At 48.3% G+C, this 18065-nt stretch overlaps 1 protein-coding gene across 2 annotated transcripts; it reads right to left on the bottom strand.

Annotated features, from left to right (window-relative positions):
- Positions 1-6440: 6440 nt before the first annotated feature.
- Positions 6441-18004, bottom strand: GPN2 (GPN-loop GTPase 2). Of its 2 annotated transcripts, XM_004005497.6 has the most exons (5): positions 17366-18004; positions 16628-16784; positions 14214-14374; positions 10469-10599; positions 6441-9005 (listed from the first exon to the last, which is right to left on the bottom strand). In XM_004005497.6, exons 1-5 carry the CDS (start codon positions 17774-17776, stop codon positions 8933-8935), a joined length of 933 nt encoding a protein of 310 aa, XP_004005546.4. In that variant the 5' UTR covers positions 17777-18004; the 3' UTR covers positions 6441-8932. The 2 variants fall into 2 exon arrangements, with proteins under 2 accessions (XP_004005546.4, XP_060267411.1); XM_060411428.1 differs by having other exon boundaries at positions 6441-10599.
- Positions 18005-18065: the final 61 nt, after the last annotated feature.

The raw sequence follows: 18065 nt of genomic DNA, 5'->3' as shown, positions 1-18065 counted from the left end.
AGCCCTCTCCATCAGGGTCTGGTCTAGTCCCCTCAAACTGGTCCTATCCCGGGAGGGTCGGGTGAGCAGCGCCAAGGCGGCTTGGAGACTCCTCTGCCAGGAACGTGGGGTGGGAGGCTGAAGCGCTCAGGTGTGAGGGGACAGTCTCCGGGGTGAGGTCGGAGGGGTACGCCGCAGTGAGCGGCACTGAGCACCTCAGACCTGAAAGCGGGGAACAGTCCCATCAGATCTGAGCGGAGGGAAGTATCACCAGGGGGCGGGTATGACGCCGCCATTAAAAGCTCAGGTCTGAGGAGAAGACCGCCTTCCAATGTTCGGAGATGGGGACAAAATAAAACAGGCCGTTGACGAAGAAGTGCAACTTGAGTGCGAAGAGCCGCCAAGAGCGGGTTCGGCCGCGGCGGGCCAAACCCACCGCCCCCGCATCTCTGCTCCCAGCAGCGACGCTCCTCCGCCTTCGGCCGCCTAGTGAAGCCCTACCTTCACAGCCTGAGGCCAGAGGCGGGCCCGAGGCTGATATCATCCAATCACGGGAAGGAGCTGCTCATGGTACCGCCCCCGGGGCCAGACTGACCAATAGGAGAAGGAGCGGCGGACCGAGCTGGGAGCGTCTCCCCATCGCCCGCCGGGCCCTGCAGGCGCCGGGACACGCAGCCGGGAGAAGAGGCCCCCGCCACCCGCCGAGTGCCAGGGGCGGAGCTTTCCTGGTTTCACTCGGACGAGTTGCCACCCGCCAGACCCGAGAGCTCTACATCCTGAGAGCAGCGGGACGGGGCGGGGTAGTGCGGTAAAAGCAGTCCCCGCCCTCTGAGTCATCCGCTCTACCGGCGGTGCCTGGGCCTGGCCTGGCTGGCAGTATGGGCAGGGAAAAGGCCACCAAGGTGTCTCCATCGCACTCTAGAGCCCAAGCAGCCCTGACCTGGTGGCCAGGAGGCTTGGATGTGACCCTCACTGGCTTTGCAACCCTGTGCTATGTGCTTAGTCGCTCAGTGGTGCCCGACTTTTTGCGACCCCATGGACTGCAGCCTGCCAGGCTCCTCTCTGGCCATGCCCTCCTCCAGAGGATTTTCCCAAACCCGGGAGGTAACCCAGGTCTCCCGCATTTGCAAGCGGATTCTTTACCGACTGAGCCACCAACTTTGGAAAAGTCATTAACCCCCACCCTGGGCCTCAGTTTCTACCTTCTGTATCATAGGGGGCTTGAACTAACGGCTTTTTAGTTTGACTCCAAGCCTGCTTTGTCCAGGGTTCTTAACCATGCTTACCTTTTGTCCTTATTTGTGAAGTGAGGATTAAAAAATAGTACCTTCCTCTTAAAAGTTGCTGTGAAGTTTGAGAAAAATAAATGTATGTAAAGTAGCCCATAATACATATTTATACATGTTACCTATTATTAATCCTTCCAGCATCGGTAGTCCAGGATTTATCTAGCATTTCTGTGCCAAAAGCAGAATAATCAGGCCCAGTCCTGAGGAACAGCTTTACTGCCAAATCCAACCCTCTTGATCACTGGGTCACCCGAGAATACTGGCCTGACACAAGTGGGCAGTCCTTCACCTGATAATACTGGGGGAACTGCATCTAGCCTCATCAGGTGGAGTCCAAGTTTGGTCACACTCATGGACTAAAAGGCTCTTATCAGAATTTCTAATTCTTCACGGGACGCTGGCAGGACCACTCAGATGCTCTCTGGGTCCCTTGTCTTCTCTTTTCAGAAGGGTATTAGGTGTTAAGGTTTCAAACCGGTCAAAGACTCTGGGAAAGAGCAGGTGACTTCCCCTCAGCTTTGGAAGTGACCTGGTTTCTCTTACCAGACAGGTCTGGTGACTTTCTCTTAATGAGGTAGGTCCTGGGAAAGCAAATTCTTCTCTTTTCTCTCTGCATTTGACTTTTGCCTACTCCCTTTATGCCACCCATGGTTGGCCTCTATGGGGAAAGAAACGAGCTACTCTAAGGTAGCCTGTTGGTGTTGACAGATTTTAAAAGCAGATGCTATGGTTTGGAATATCACCAGACAGGCTAGCTGTGAGCTGCCTTAGGCACCAGCTTCTGAATTGGGTCCCAGACCTTTCTATCTAAAGCTTTCTTAAGGTTACCCAGGGTGGGGCCTCAGTGGGCATTCTGATCCTCTTTTCCTGGCCTAAATTTGACATTAAAATTTTTTCAGTTCTATATAACCCAACACTGTATATCAACTGTACTCCAATAAAATTTTTTTAAAATTTATTTTTTTCAGTCCTGCTGCTCTTGGGTATGAAATTTCTCTTAGGGTGATAAAATCTTCTTGGATTTAAATAGTGGTGATGGAGTAGGAAATGGCAACACATTCCACTGTTCTTGCCTGGGAAATTCTATGGACAGAGGAGTCTGGCTGGCTGCAGTCCATGGGGTAGCAAGGAGTCAGAAAAGACTGAGCGACTGAGCATGCAGCATGATGGTCACACAATTTTGTGAATATATGGGGAAAAAAAACCACTGAACTGTGAACTTTATAGTGAATTTTATGATCTGTGAATTATGCTCAATTAAAAAAAAATCAGCCCCAGAGGGCAAAGTCGGTAAGAATGCAAAGTTCCGATGGAAATTTCATGGTGGCCACTCTTCTTTTCTCATCGTCCTCTCCACTTGATCACTTTCTTCTAAACTTTTCCAAATTTCAAAGCCATCTTCAGGTCAAAAAAAGACTAGCCACCACGCCTTTCCCTTTAACACATACCGAGCTTTGGATATGCTACCTAGCCTATCAACTCTTTTCACTTCTTAGGTATATTTATTCAGCGATGGTTTCATATCTATTTGGTTCTACCTCTAGCTTTGCAATTATGTCCTGGGTTTATTTTTTTTAACTCCCCAGAGAGCTCCCTTAAAATGGTAACGTTGTCCCATTACTCCTTCCCACAGAGTCTCCAGCAAGGTTTCGTGTACCGGAAGGAGCTCAAAACTTAGTTTTAAAATCATCCTTCCAAATGCCTGGAAATTAACATAGGTTAGTACCAGGTCCTCTACTGTGGAAATGGAAATACAACTAGTTCGGGGATAAAGCAAGGCTGGAGACAGAGATTGGGCTCACCAAGAGTTAAGTAAACAGAGTCCTATCCTTTCTGTATTGCTGGATAATCCCCCAGGAAACAGAGACCCAGGGCTTACAAAGATCTTCCTCTGCCAAGAATTTGCCTTGTATGGGGAAAATTTGCAACCTAAGATTTCTCGAGAAGGTATCTACTCTTCTCTCTCTTACATGTAGTTACTTCAGAGAGCAAAGTTCAAACTGGCTCTGTCAATCCACAGGGGTAGGTGATGGGAAGCAAGGTGTAGGGGTTAAGGTACTTTATCAGGACTAAATAGGTACCTAGGAAGGCCAAGGCATTGGGGTCAGGCAGGCTACTGTGGCTCCTTCCAAAAAGGCAGAAAGGCAAGAGACTCACACACAAACTTACATACTGCCCAAGTGTCCAGTGCCTTTTTGGAAGAACTTAATTTCAGATGCTAGCACCAAGATTGCTCTTCTGACCAAAAGTCCCTATTCTTGCTTCTTCCTAGAGAACAGAAAACAGTTGTTAAGAGCACACAGTGTGACTGCTATATGCCAGGTGGTTTCATACCTTAATCCTTACATATTATCTCCTCGGTTTTGCTTATGAAGAGACTGAAGCTCAGAGCAGCTAAATAACCTAATAATCCAGGTTACACATGACTTACGTGCTCGGGGAGTAGAACAGGTCCAGCTCCAAGGCTCATGGTTTTTAAACCACAATGGCTATTTTCAAACTTTGCTCAGAGGTTTCCCTAGCAGCTGCCACAGGGCACGGGCTCAGTGGTCAGGGGTTTCCCAGTTTCCCCACACTTTGGCTAAAATAGCCACACATATGCCTTTTTTGTATATTGGGAGTTTCATGAGTTAAAAATAAATTTGAAAAGAAACACCTTATGCTATGCTGTCCTGCTCCTATCTTGGACTTTCTAAGAATCAAGAGAGGCTTCTTTCTCTACTTAATCTAAAGCCACCCCAGGGCCCAGCAAAAGGAGATGTTTTAAATGAGAAAAAAATGTGTAGTGGACGAATTCTCTGGTTACATCTTCTGTTCCTTTTCAATTCTTCACCCTGTTCTTAGGGTCTTCACCCCCAGCCCTGCTGTGTGTAGGAGGAGAGGGGTTGAGGAAGGCAGGATTCTGCAGGGGTAAGTGCCCTTCCTCTCACAAACCCCCTAGCCCCACCTACCCACTGAGTCAGGAGCCAGGAATGTCTCTGGGGGCAGCAGACAGGTATATCGCCCTGGGGTTGTCAGAGGGCTGATTCATCTCTCATCTCCACCCAATCTTCCCCTTACTGCTCTCTGAAAAATTTTAACTCCTTTTTTTGGCCACAGCTTGCAAGATCTTAGTTTTCTTCTGCTGGGGATTGAACCTGGGTCTGCTGGCAGTGAAAGCTCTGAGTCTAACCACTGGACTGCCCAGGAATTCCCAAGAAATATAGAGATTTTGTCTAGGGATAAAAGAAGAAACCCCAGACTCTGAAAACACAGAGTCTTCAATATGTGGCTAGGTACAGTGTTTAAAAATACATCAGATTATGGTATTCAATAAATATTTGCTAAAAGAGAAGGCAAGAGGAAGATACATTTCCCCCTTTTCTTCCTCCAGAATAAAGTTAACCTGAAATTTCCTTGTCTGACTGTAAAGGGGACTGGTTTTTAGCTCAGAATCGATGATGTGACCACTGGTGTGACTTATGAGTTGTCCCAGTACATCTCCTTTGCTGTTTCTGTGACCCCACAGAGCAACGTGGAGGCTCCAGGATTAATGTACGGGCAGAGGTGACAATCCAGAGTAAAGGGAGCGCTAGGGAACGTTTCTTGAAGCCGTATTTGGACAGTGAGCACACCACTTTAGATTTGCTTATTTGGGATGACTCTGAAGGGCCCTCTCACCTCCCTCCTCTGTAACTGCTTCAGGGTTTGTGATGGGGAGAAAAAAAATTCAACTTTGCTGTGTTCTAGTCCAGAGCATTTTACCAGTACTCGTATTTTGCACCTCAATTGGGCTCCAAACCTCCAACCTATCCCTTCACAGTCCCTCAGTCTTAGGTCACTTGGAACTCGGGCTTCTGGGACTGTGTGCAGCTGGCCGGACGTGAAGGACACAGTGGGTTGGAAGTGAAGTACTTGGCTCTCTCCTACCCTCATCAAGCCTGATGCCACTGACGTCTCTGTCATCTGGGACTCAAATGGGACTGGAAGAAGAGGTGAGCAGCCCAGACCTGGCTGAGTAAAAGGTTCAACAACCAGGGGCAAGAGAAGAAAAGGAGAGCTACTCAGCTTGATAGGGAATTTCCCGCCAGGATTCTGAGCTGGGTAGGCCTCCCCGCTTCTTCAAAAACAGGGTGGGCCTGAGTGGTGCTGGGAAGTCACTCCCATCTCTGTCAGAAGCCTTGAGAATCTCTCAGACCCTGATGGGAGCCTCATCTTCCCACAGACCCTAATGGGGTTAGGCTTCCTATTCTCAGCCACTTGTGGATGAGCGTTTTGCTACTTCAGCCACAGCAGAGGGCAGACTGGCTGTGCTTCAGCTCTGTGGGCTTCAGGGTGTCATCCTCACTCCTCAGCCTCTTTGTCCGGGCTGGAAGGCTTTCCAGTGAGCTGTGGTCTGATAGGTTCCAAATGCTATCTTCCGATTGTTGGAGGTTCCCAGTTCAGAGCCAGGAAATGCACAGCTTAGCCATAATGTCAGTGGTTAGCAGAGATGACCAAGAAGGTCCCTTGGAAGACATTCAGGGATGGTTTCCTCCCTTCAGAAGTCATGATTGCCAGGTGAGGTTGGGACTGAGAAGAGCACTTCCAGACAGGGCCTGTGAGATGTAAGGTGGCACTTTTCTGGGAGGCATTTTGGGAATATGAACCCAGAACCTAGAAAATGTTGGTAATTTTATTTCTAGGACTTATGTATCGTAATTTAAAAGTCAGAGACTCAGACAAAGATGTTAATCCCAACATTATTTATAATAGCGAAAAACTGGCAACAACTTAAAGGCTAACCATGGGAGTCTGGATAAGCAATGTTTTAACCATACTATAGAATATTATCACGACCTTAAAAAGAGTTTTTCTAGTTTTCAACAAGGACCTTCTGTACACACAGGGAGCTCTGCTCAGTATCATGTGGCAGGCCTGGATAGGAGGGGAATTTGGGGGGAAATGGATACATGTATGTGTATGGCTGAATCCCTCTGCTGTCCACCTAAAACTATCACAACATTGTTAATCAGTCATATTCGAATATAAAAGTTAAAAAAGATTTTAAGATTTTTCTAGTTCTAATTACACGAAAAAATATTAACTGAAAAAAGGTTATAAAGCAATACAATATATCCCACATATATAAATGCTATAGCTATCCCTCTGAATGTATAGAAAAATAGACCGAAAGAAAAAACACAAAATATATTTATACATTTGAATAGAAAATTTATTACTTTCATTTCCCAAGTATTTTCTTTTTCTATTAGGGGAAAAAAAAAATCTTAAGGACAGTTGTCACTTGCTGCCAAACTGAGGGTATTCTTTCTCTGGTGGTTTAGTCTCTTAAGTTGCACCTGACTTTTGTAACCCCATGGACTGTAGCCTGCCAGGCTCCTCTGTCCATGGGATTCTCCAGGCAAGAATACTGGAGCAGGTTGCCATTTCCTTCTCCAGGGAATATCTTCCCAACCCAGGAATCGAACCCAGGTCTCCTGTATTACAGGCAGATTCTTTACCAACTGAGCTACAAGAGAAGCCCTAAAGAAAGTCACTCAGCTGTGTCCGACTCTTTGCGACCCCATGGACTATACAGTCCATGAATTCTCTAGGCCAGAATACTGGAGTGGGTAGCCTCTCTCTTCTCCAGGGGAATCTTCCCAACCCAGGGATCGAACCCAGGTCTCCTGCGTTGCAGGAGGATTTACCACAGGAAAGCCCAGTCTTTCTCTGACCCTGCCTCTATCACGCTAAGCAGACCTCCCCTGGAACTCAGATGCCTCTGCTTTTCTGCACTGTGCTGTCTACCTCGTCCTAACAGGGGAAGAGAAAATCATGTTGTTATCAGTGGGAAGTAGTCAGAGCTCCATCCACTGGAGGAGACACACCCTTGTTGTCACACCAAGGCCTGAAAATAAAGCTTGGAGTGTTTCCATCCTTTCCCACTCGCTGATGCTGAGGGTGCTTGCATATGAGGCCATAAAGTTCTACATGACGCCTTTCTTCCATCTGGTGTGCTTTGGTGGTGTCTGGGGCCTCTAGTTCGGGGTAAGCATCAAAACCCCTGACCACAACTATTGGTACCAGCTTCAAACACACAGCACCCACCCTCACGCCTTAACTGATGAGGGATTTGTCCAAGAGCCTGGGCGTCATGATTCCCAGGCTCCAAGCCTCATAGGTGACTCACAGACAGCCCCAGGTAGTGCCTCCTGGCCTCAGTTTCCCTGGCTTGCCCTGTTGATACTCCCCACCTACTGTGTACAGTGTTAATAGGGGTGAGGTGCTTTGAACTCCTCAGATGAAAGAGGCGGGGGAAGTAGTACCCACTTATTATCCTGTATCCTGCCAGGCGTGGGAGTCGAGGTCGACTGCTTTCATACTGTTCCAGTCTGAAAAGCCTCCTATGGCCCCTTCCCCTCTGCCTTCTGCTCTGATGGCAAAACTAAGAAAGCAAAGCTCAGTCACTGCCATCTCAAGGCCACTTCAGAACAGTTCCCCCTGATTTACGACTCAGGGATACTCTACAGGTGTCTAAATTCTTTCTCCTGATTGGCTACAAATCCTGTGGGAGAAGGGGCCGTGACTTTTCACCACTAAGGATTCACCATTTAAGAAGTCAGCAGAGTGAGTGTGAGAGAGCCAGGCTGACCGAGGTTCAAACTCCTCTGTTTTCTGTTTCCTCATGTAAAGTGGGGCTTAGCACTATTCCCCATCTCATCTGTATCCCTAGGCGTTCCTGTGAGAGTCATATGAGGACTGTCTGTGTGGAAGCTCTTTGTGAAATGCGAAGCCCATCCCATGTGTTAACAGGCCTGAGTGTCTGCAAATAAGACTACTGGCACAACTGCCATCTGTCCCCTTCTGCCTCCAGGCTACAACTGAAAGAAAATTAAAATTAAAAAAGAAAGAAAAGAAAGCCTGGAGCGCCATCTATGGTTGAAAATAGGAATTGAACCCAACTAGCTGCAACACCCAACCAGAAGCAAGTACCAATATTTCTAACCTGAGTCATCGTAATTTTTGTCACAGCCTTCATGATACCATATTATATACTAATATTTTTCTTTCAACAACTCATTTTGTATAAATAACTCCATTCAACTTTAATCATTACTATAAATGGAAAACTAACACTTGCCCCTCAAAAGAATAAAACTGAAATAAACAATAAAATAAAACAATGCAAGCTCTGCTAGGAAGTGGTGCTTGTGAAAGCTCAGGCTTGAGTTCACTGTTAGCGCTGAAGATGAACAAAGGAGCCCAACTGGAGGCTGAGTCATCCCTCCAGCTTGGGGGCGACCCTGTTCTGGAGTTCCTCTTCTGAGGAAAGGCAGCCTTCCCACGTTCCCACCTCCCTTGGCCAGGGTGGCGGAAGGCAAGTTTGGAAGCCACAGGAAGTAGAAAATAAGCTCTTGTACTGCAGCACATTCCATCACAGCCCGAGTGCATCAGTGCTGAATGCCCGGTGGCAGCACCCAGAGCTCACAAGGGTGTGACTGGTGCTCTGCTTGGCGGCACGTCTGGCTTCAGGGCAGAAGTCCTCCGCAGGCCTGAGTATCCCCGCGCCTGTCTTCCAGCTCTGGCCTGGAGGGCTGCTCTTGGATCTGCAGCTGCTGAGCCATCCAGCTGGTCACTGGGAGCCGCCACTCCCCCCAGCGCTGGGTCGTGTGTCTCATCCTCTGGAGCCCAGCTCGCTGCTACAGCTGCATGGCCTCCTGCTCCACTGACTGCTCTGAGGGCACCAGGTACTTCTCCTGGAGGCCCAGGGTGCTGATGGGGGGGCTTGTCAAGGCTGACAGCACAGGCAAGGATGGGGAACTGGTCTGGGCAGGATCTGATCTCTGTGATGCCTGCCTCCCAACTCTGTCTAGCAGGTTTCTCCCATCCTGTTCCCTTCCTCATAATTATAGCTTCAGGCCAAGGGGACCAACTGGTCTGAGAAGTCCCCTGAAGCATCTAGACCCACATGCTCCTCTTTGTGCCTTTTCCCCACACTGCTGAGCAGCAGAGAACTGGAGCGTGCCAACCTTCCGGCTCTGTGTTGTGGCACATGCTCTGGAGCCATGCCCCTCAAACATGGCACAGCCCTCAGCTCCCATCCCTGCTACCCACCTGAAAAACCTGCCCGCTCCTCTTCCTTTTCTTGCCCCAGTGAACACAACCACCCCTGAAAAGTCGAAGTGTTAATCGCTTATCGTGTCTGACTGTGACCCCATGGACCACAGACCATCAGGCTTCTGTGTCCAGGGAATTCTCCAGGCAAGGATACTGGAGTGGGTAGCCATGCCCCTCCAGGAGTGGGAGGTTTTCCCCATCCAGGGATCAAACCTGCACTGCAGGCACATCCTTTGCCATGCAAGCCACCAGGGAAGCCCTACAACCACCCCTACAGCTGGGAGCCTAACTTCTGCTCCACCTCCTTCCATCCTAGAGCCACCTGGTCACCAGCTCTGGTTGTCTGGCGCCTTCGTATTTTTCCCAGGCCACACCCTTTTCTCTATTCTCACTACTACTCTCTACTCCGTTTTCTACTCACTACTTTTCTACTCTCACTCCGTTCTCACCTGGAGACTAAAAACGCTCCTGCTCCCAATCACATTCCTTAAATGCACTTTCTGTACTTAGAAAGTGAAGTTGCTCAGTCGTGTCCAACTCCTTGCGACCCCATGGACTGTAGCCTACCAGGCTCCTCTGTCCATGGGATTTTCCAGGCAAGAATACTGGAGTGGGTTGCCATTTCCTTCTCCAGGGGATCTTCCCAAACCAGGGATTGAACCCAGGCCTCCCTCATTGCAGGCAGATGCTTTAACCTCTGAGCCATCAGTGCTTTTCAAAAATGGACATCTGATCACATCACACTCAGCTCATTGGTAGGATGCTGGTTCCCACTGGCCACCCACAGACTGAAGTCCACACTCCTCCACTTCCCACCTCCCTTGACCACTGCATCTTCCCCTTCTCCTTCACATTCAAGACACCAGGCAAACTGAAGCCCTTGTGTCTCTCCCACGTGACCAGTGCCTTTCATGGCTGGGCCTCTGTATTTGTTGCTCCTTCTGATCAGTGTCCTACTTTATCCTCAGGTACAAACAACCCTGAAGCCTTCCAAGGGACCAGCCACCAGGGAGCCCCCTGGTCAAAAGGAATCCAGTCATCTGTAAGGGCAGACGTGGCCACTCCTCAGCCCCGGCCTCCTGCTCTTGGCCATGGTGGACGCTAGTGAGGAAGGATACGAGGAGAAGTGGAAGTCAGCTCCCATGGCGGCAGACATCATGGCCTCCAGGCTCCGCTGCTCCTGGACCCCAAAGCAGTAGCCGTTGGCTTTATCCACAGCCTGCAGCACCCGCTGGATACTCTCCTTGTCCTGAGCAAGGAGGAGAGAAACAGAGGTATGTGGAACTGAGGTTGTACCAAACCAACTGCATTCTCCAAATATGCTCCCTCCATCTTGCCTCGTGAAGCCTCTAGTCCATGCAGCTTCCTTGGCCTGGAATATATCTACAGTGTCGCCAGAGGCCCGACTACACCCCTTCTTTCCTGACTATCAACTCACCCAAATTAGAACAGATAAGCTCCTCCATGCACACTCACCATCCCCTGGGTTATCCCCACTGTAGCTATGAGCCTACCATCTTACTATTAACAAGTTAGTAACTCCCCCATTGGACTGTGCACCCCTTGAGGTCAGGAAGTTGTTTGCCCAGGTATCCCCAATGCCTGGCATAGCACTTAGCTCACAGCAGGCACCCAGTAAGTATGCATGTAACTTATTTGTTCCTCCATACAAAAATGGTAAGGATGGTCCCTACATCACATGATGGGAAAGAGATCAAAACACAGTCCTCGGCACACACACACACACACAATGTCTAACACAGAAAGCCTTCAACAAGTTGTAAATTGTACGATTAATATTATAGGGTTCACCTCCTCATTGTAGAGGAGAAAAGTGTGGCATTGAACAGAAAAGACAAGTTCTTTTAAGTCCACCCACAGAAGAAAGGAATCTAACACGCACCTTTTCCTCCCAGGTTCCCTTTGCAGGGTACAAGGTGAGAGGCACAAGGGTTGGGAACTATTTTGCAAAGTCAACAGACAGTTGCCCATCTGGAAAAAGCCTGAAAGACTTGTCTCAGGCCTTGGTCAAGCCCCTTGCTTGGGACTTTCTGAACTTATCCATTTTCACACAGAGGAGGTAACATAAGTGGAGAGAACCCAGCAAAACAGAACAGATAGGGCCAAAGTCTGGTCCACCCTCTTGACTGGAATCCTGCCTCCCACTGGTCTCAAAACCAATGAGACTGAATGATAGCTGAACCCAGGACAAAGACGACTGTTTGAGGCCTCAAAGCTTCCTATAGCCTTGGTCTGGAAGTGCAGCCCCAGGCACTTCAGACCAATAGCCAAGGGAGGAGTCGTTCTAGTGCCTAGTACAAGCACACCTCGGAGATACTCTGGGTTGGGTTCTAGAGTATTCCAATAAAGCAAATCCCACGATCAAGTGAGTCACATGAATATTTCGGTTTCCCAGTGCATATAAAAGTCGTGTTTATGCTATACTGTAGTCTACTAAGTGTACAGTTATGTCTAAAAAAAAATACCTTAATCAAAAAGTGCCTTATTGCTAAAAAATGCTAACCATTTGAGCCTTCAGTGAGTCATAATCTTTTTGCCAGTTGAGGGTCTTGCCTCCATGTTGAAGGCTGCTGACTGATCAGGGTGGTGGTGGCTGAAGGCTGAGATGGTTGTGGCAGTTTCTTAAAATAAGACAACAGTGAAGTGTGCAGCATCAATGGACTCTTCTTTTTATGAACCATTTCCCTGGAGCATGCAGTGCTGTTTGACAGCGTTTAATAGCATGACAGGAGAACTTCTTTCAAACTTGGAGGCAGTCCTCTGAAACACTGCTGCTACTGTATCAACTGAGTTCATGTGATATTCTAAACCCTTTGTTGCCATTTCATCCTTCACAGTATCTTCACCAGTAGTTTCCATCTCGAGAAACCACGTGCTTTGCTCATCTCTGAGAAGGAGCTCATCCATTCGAGTTTTTTCATGAGATTGCAGCAATTCAGTCACAGCTTCAGGCTCTTCGAATTCTAGTTCTCTTGCCATTTCTACCAATCTGCAATTACTTCGTCCACAGAAGTTTTGAACTCCTCAGAGTCACCCACAAGGGCTGGAATCAACGTCTTCCAAACTCCTGTTAATGTTGATATTTTGACCTGTTCCCATGAATCACAGATGTTCTTAATGACATCTAGAATGGGGATCCTTTCCAGAAGATTTTCAATTTACTTTGCCCAGAACCATGAGCGTAATCACCATCTATGGCAGCTATACCCTTCAGAAATGTATTTCTTAAGTACTAAGACTTGAAAGTCAAAGTGACTCCTTGATCCACAGGCTGCAGAATGGATACTGTGTTGGCAGGCATGAAAACTTCTCCATCACAGCCCCTGGGTGAATAGGTGTCTTGTCAATGAGCAGCAATATGAAAAGTATCTTTTTTTCTGAGTAGTAGGTCTCAATAGCAGGCTTAAAATATTTAGTAAAACATATATACAGATGTGCTGTGTATCCAGGCTTTGTTGTTCCATTTATAAAGCATAGACAAAGTAGATTTAACAGAATTCTTAAGGGCCCTAGGATTTTCAGAATGGTAAATGAGCTCTGGCTTCAACTTAAAGTCATGAGATGCATTAGTCCCTAACAAGAGTGAGCCTGTCCCTTGAAGCCAGGCACTGACTCCTCTCTAGCTACAAAATCCTAGATAACATCTTCCAGTATAAGGCTGTTTTGTCTACACTGAGAATCTGTTGAGTGACGTCACCTTCATTAATTATCTCAGCGAGATCGTCTGGATAATTTGCTGCAGCTTCTCCTTAGCACTTGCTGCTTTACTTACACTTTCATGTTACTGGGATGGCTTCCTTCCTTAAACCTCAGGAACCAACCTCTGCAAGTTTCAAACTTTTCTTCTGTAGCTTCCTCACCTCTCAGCCTTCAAAGAACTGGAAGGAGTTAGGTAGGGCCTTGCTCTGGATTGGGCTTTGGCTTAAGGAAATGCTAAGGCTGGTTTGATCTATTCAGACCTCTAAAACTTTCTCCATATCAGCTTTCTGATATGCTGAAAGATTTCCGTTGTGCTTTCTTACCACTCCTGTGCTCACTGAAGCAGCACTTCTGATTTCCTTCATGAATTTTTCCTTTGCATTTACAACATAGCAAACCATTTGGCACCAGAGGCCTAGCTTTCGGCCTTTCTTAGCTTTTCGACATGGTTTCCTCACTGATTTTAAGTATTTCTAGCTTTTAAAGTGAGAGACGTGAAGCTCTTCCTTTCACTTGAACACAGAAGCCAGTGTAGGATTATTAACTGGCCTAATTTCCACATTGCTGTGTTTTAGGGAATAAGGTGGCCCAAGGAGAGGGAGCGAGATGAGTGAACAGCCAGTCAGCGAAGCTGTCAAAATACGTGTCAAAATCCACACACCATCTGTGGATTAAGTTCACTGTCTTATATGGGTGTAGTTGATGGTGCCCCAAAGGACTGTAGAGAGTAACATTAAAGATCACTGATCACAGATCATCATAACAAATATAATAATAATAATGAAAAAGCTTAAAATATTGTGAGAATCATCAAAGTGTGACATAGAGACATAAAGTGAGCAAATGCTGTTGGAACATACACTTGTTGAATGCAGGGTTGCCACCTGCAATTTGAATGCAAGGTTGCCACCTGCAATTTGTTAAAAAAAAGAAAAAAGCAGTAGCTGTGAAGTACAGTAAAGCGAAGTGCAAAAAAACTGAGACGTCCTTAGGGACTTCTCTGTCTGTCCAGCAGTTAGCACTCTGAGCTTTCACTGTCCAAGGCCCAGGTTCAGTCCCTGGTTGGGGATTCCACAAGCTGCGCAGCATGTCCAAAAAAAAAGAGAGAGAGAAAGAAGAAAAAAGAAAAAAGTATGCTTGTACCTGGATATTGAGAGGGATGAAGGAGACTAGGCTGTAGTCTTCAATGAGCTGCACCAGTTTCTCGTTGAGCTGCCGGTAGTGGCGAAAGAAAGGATCCGAAGCAAGATGGTCCAGCAGGTAGGAGAGGTCCAGGACCTCTGTGTAGTAGTCCAGGTTGAAGGCTAAGAAGAGAAATTGGTTAGCACAGGAAACCCTATTCAATATCCTGTGTTAAAGATAAACCACAATGGAAAAGAATACAAAAAAGAATATATATATATATGTATGACTGAATCACTTTGTTAACAAAACATTGTAAGTCCATCATATTTCAATTAAAAAAGAAGAAAGAGAAGAGAAACTGGTATTAGGAGCAGCTGGCATCAGGCGAAAGACCTGAGAACAGGGAATGTATTTTTTTCTTTCTTCCTTTACCTTCATTCACTCACTCGTTCATTCATTCATTCAACAAATATTTGTTGAGGCAGTGAAATGAACTTACTAAGAAGAAAACAACTGATTTCACTTGTTGGCACTGCCATTTACTAGCTCCGTGGGCAGTTACCCACCTCATGAGGCTACTGTGAGGATTAACTGCCATAAACCTCAGTGCCTGGTTCAGAGAAGTGCCTGATCAACGGTAATAAGACTGAACATGTACCAATAACACTGCCTGGTCCCTGCCTCACAAGGCTCACAGCCAGGCAGTGCCCCCAGGACCAGGCACACACACTCTAAGTCATCTATCTAGCAAGCTGGCCTCTTGGGAAAATGATTTTCCCTTTCTGGGCCACTTCCTTCTTAGCATAAAATGAGAAGATCAGAATAGATGACTCAGAGGTCCCTGAACTCAGTTCTATGAATACAAACTTCCTCTTAAGAGAAGGAAAGTGGGCCTTCCCGTATTATCCATTTCTGCCTGGAAGACTCAGGCAGCTAGGAACTCAGCAGATCTGTCCTAAAGTCAGTTGAGGGAATCTGGCTGTCGGGACCAACTGACTCACACCCTGAGCTCTGCTTTCTGTATTCTTACCAGCCCTGATTAGAAACTGACACCCCTGTGCCTGCAAGGAAGAACATGTGGGCATTCCAACAAACTTCTTGGATTGCCTGACAGGTATGTTTCTCACCGAGAATGGAGAAACTGCAGCCAGGTACACTGGCACTTAGGTTTCCTCTCAGCTAACATGCTAGCTGAGTGACTGACCTTGGGCTATTCATGTAACTTCTCTGGGTCTCTACTGCCTGATCTGGTGTGTACCTCAATCTCTCGTGAGGATGACTGGCAAGACTCAAAGCTAGAAATGCAAAGGACAAACATGTGGCCTTCTGGAATGAAGGCTGTGAAGTGGGGAGAGAGGCTTGGAAGGACATAAATCTGTACACAGATAAAATGGGGTGTCTGGGCTTGCCAAGAGATGGACCAAGACTCTGGGCTGAGGTGGCCCCTCCAAGGTGCTGACATCCTTCCGTGTCCCAACTGGCAGCCAGTCATCCTCCCTGGACAAGGCCCCAAAACTTCACTCTCCCCACAGCCTCCTTTCAGCTGTTCTTATCTCCGTTCCTTTGTGGCTGAAGATGGTATTTAGAGACTGATGCTGCAGTCAGCAGAGCACTAATTTTGCAGGAGAAAAACGCTGGCTGTTAGAACCGTAGGCAACACCCCTGCCTCGTGCCAGCCTGCTTCTCCTTTTGTTGTTCCCACCTTTATCCATCCACTGGTTCAGTCAGAAATGTGAGAGCCATTCTTAATTCTTCTGTGTCCAATCCACCAGCAAATCCTATTTCCTGAGTTAAGTTTTGTATCTATCTCCTTCTCTTCATTCCCACTAACCACTGCCTGGGTTGCTGCAAAAACCTCCTATAGGATCTGTTTTCATTCTTGCCTCTTTCAATTCACAAAGCAGCCAAAAGGGCCTTTTCAGTTCATGGTTTCTCCTGCTTCATATTCATCAATGGCTTTCCTTTTTAGCCCCTGGCCACCCCTCTGACCTTGCTTCGTCCTATCACTCTCTGAGCTACAACTGGGCTCCCCCACTCCCCACCCCTTTTCCCTTGAACACAAAAAGCTCTTTCCCTAAGGGCCTTTACCGTTACTGGATCCCCTGTTTAGGACACTTCTGCCTTGACTGGCTTTTTTTTTTTTACTACTCAGCTCAAATGGCAGTTTACACCCTCCTTCTCATTCACTCATTATCCATCATTTTCTTCTAATTCCTTCATAATATATATCACCATCTGTAGCTCTCTTGTCCCCAAAACCCAGAATAGTATCTGGCACGGAGGGGCACAAAATAAATGGGCAGGGGTCAGATCTGCCTGTGGCTACTATCACCAGGCCATACAGGGTCCCTGGAAGCGGCTTCCTTCAGCAGAGATCTCTGCATCACTCCAGCCTAGCTGTTGCCCTGGGCTGCCAGAAAGGGATCTCTTACCCAGCTTCCCATAGTGTTCGATGAGGTCCATCTTGGAGAGGAGGTTGACGTGGGGCAGCTCCACATGCAGCATGGTGGCCAGGGAAGTACACAGTACCGAAATGAACTTGGCAGGGTCTGTGCAATAGTGAGAATCCACCAGGTGAACAGCAGTCAGCTGGGAAGGGAGGAAGGGAAAGGCATGAGAGTGGCCTGGGGAGGCAGGGAACATTTGGGCCTCTGTCCCTCCCATCAGATTGGGGACTTCTGAGGGCAAAGGGCAACTCTTCCCATTAGTCTCTTTCTCCTTCTGTTTCATTCTAACAGCCACTGCTAACCCTTATTCCAGGAGAGGTGAAACACTTTTTCCTACAAGATGCCTTGCACTGAGCCTCCCAGTGGGCACTGCATCTGACTCCACTGTTTCACTTTCTTTTGCCTACCAAGTCACAACAATCATCACGCCACTTTTCACTTAACCCCTTCAAATTCCCAATAATCCCAAATTGGGTAGTGACACATCCATTTTACAGATGAGAAAACAGGTTCAGAAAGATTAAACTGACTTGCCCAGGACCACATTGTGGTCCAGTGGCAAAGTGGAGTCAGTGGCAAAGCCAGAATTCGAACTCACACCTGTTTTACTTCAAAGCGTCTGGGCCCCCTACCTCACTGAGGGACGTGGAGGCGTGGCATCTGTCCTCCTCCCTGTCTCAGTTTTTCCATCTGCAAAATAGGCCCGCCAGACCCCAGACGCACCCTAAGGTCCCACTGCGTCATCTGGGAGAAGATGCTGCGCAAGGCTCCGTGGTGCGTGCAGAGTTCCACTTGGCCAGGGCAGTCGAAAAGGAAGTAGTGGCCACGCAGGGGGTCGAGCTTGGCACGCAGCCAGTCCAGGTTGGCCTCCAGGTACTCCATGCAGTAGAGCAGGCCGCCGTTGGGGCCCAGCTGCAGCGCGTCCATCACGTCGCCCAGCCCCACCAGCTCCCCCACGTCCACGGCGCACTCGTACGGCAGCCCCTCGTTGGCTGGGTCCAGGTTCACCACCGCCACGCGCCGGCCCAGCGCACGCAGGAACTCGCTCATGCCCAGGCAGTATGTGGTCTTCCCCGAGCCCGGCGGGCCGATCACTGCCTGCCCAAACGCTGTGGTCGGAGCGGCTCCCGCCATGGGCGGCCGGCACACGGCTCCGTGCGGAGCAGCTGAGCGCAGCAGGGGAGGGAGGCGGGAGCCACACTGGAGACGAGCTCTGAGGGCAACGACGGGATCCCTCAACGTGCGCTTCGCCCCGGGCTGGCCGCGATGCCCGGGGCTCGCCTGAGGAAGAGGACGGAACCCGCGCGCTGTGAGGGGATCAGAAGGCCAGGTACCGACGGGACCTGCATCTGACTTCCGGATGGCGTCGGGAAAACCCGGCCCGGAGAGGAAGTCCCGCCCTCACGATGACGACACAGCTTGG

Source organism: Ovis aries, chromosome 2 (genome assembly GCF_016772045.2).
Source record: "Ovis aries strain OAR_USU_Benz2616 breed Rambouillet chromosome 2, ARS-UI_Ramb_v3.0, whole genome shotgun sequence".
NCBI lineage: Eukaryota > Metazoa > Chordata > Mammalia > Artiodactyla > Bovidae > Ovis > Ovis aries.
The sequence above is the reverse complement of the archived record's forward strand: the minus strand, read 5'-3'. Positions and strand labels throughout refer to the sequence as shown.

Coding starts and splice junctions, on each gene's coding strand:
- GPN2 (XM_060411428.1), bottom strand. CDS start 17,776: ATGGCGGGAGCCGCTCCGACCACAGCGTTTGGGCAGGCAGTGATCGGC. Junction 14,375..16,627: donor CGAACACTATGGGAAGCTGG/GTAAGAGATCCC, acceptor TTCTCTTCTTAG/CCTTCAACCTGGACTACTAC. Junction 10,600..14,213: donor TCATCCCTCTCAATATCCAG/GTACAAGCATAC, acceptor CTCCTTGCTCAG/GACAAGGAGAGTATCCAGCG.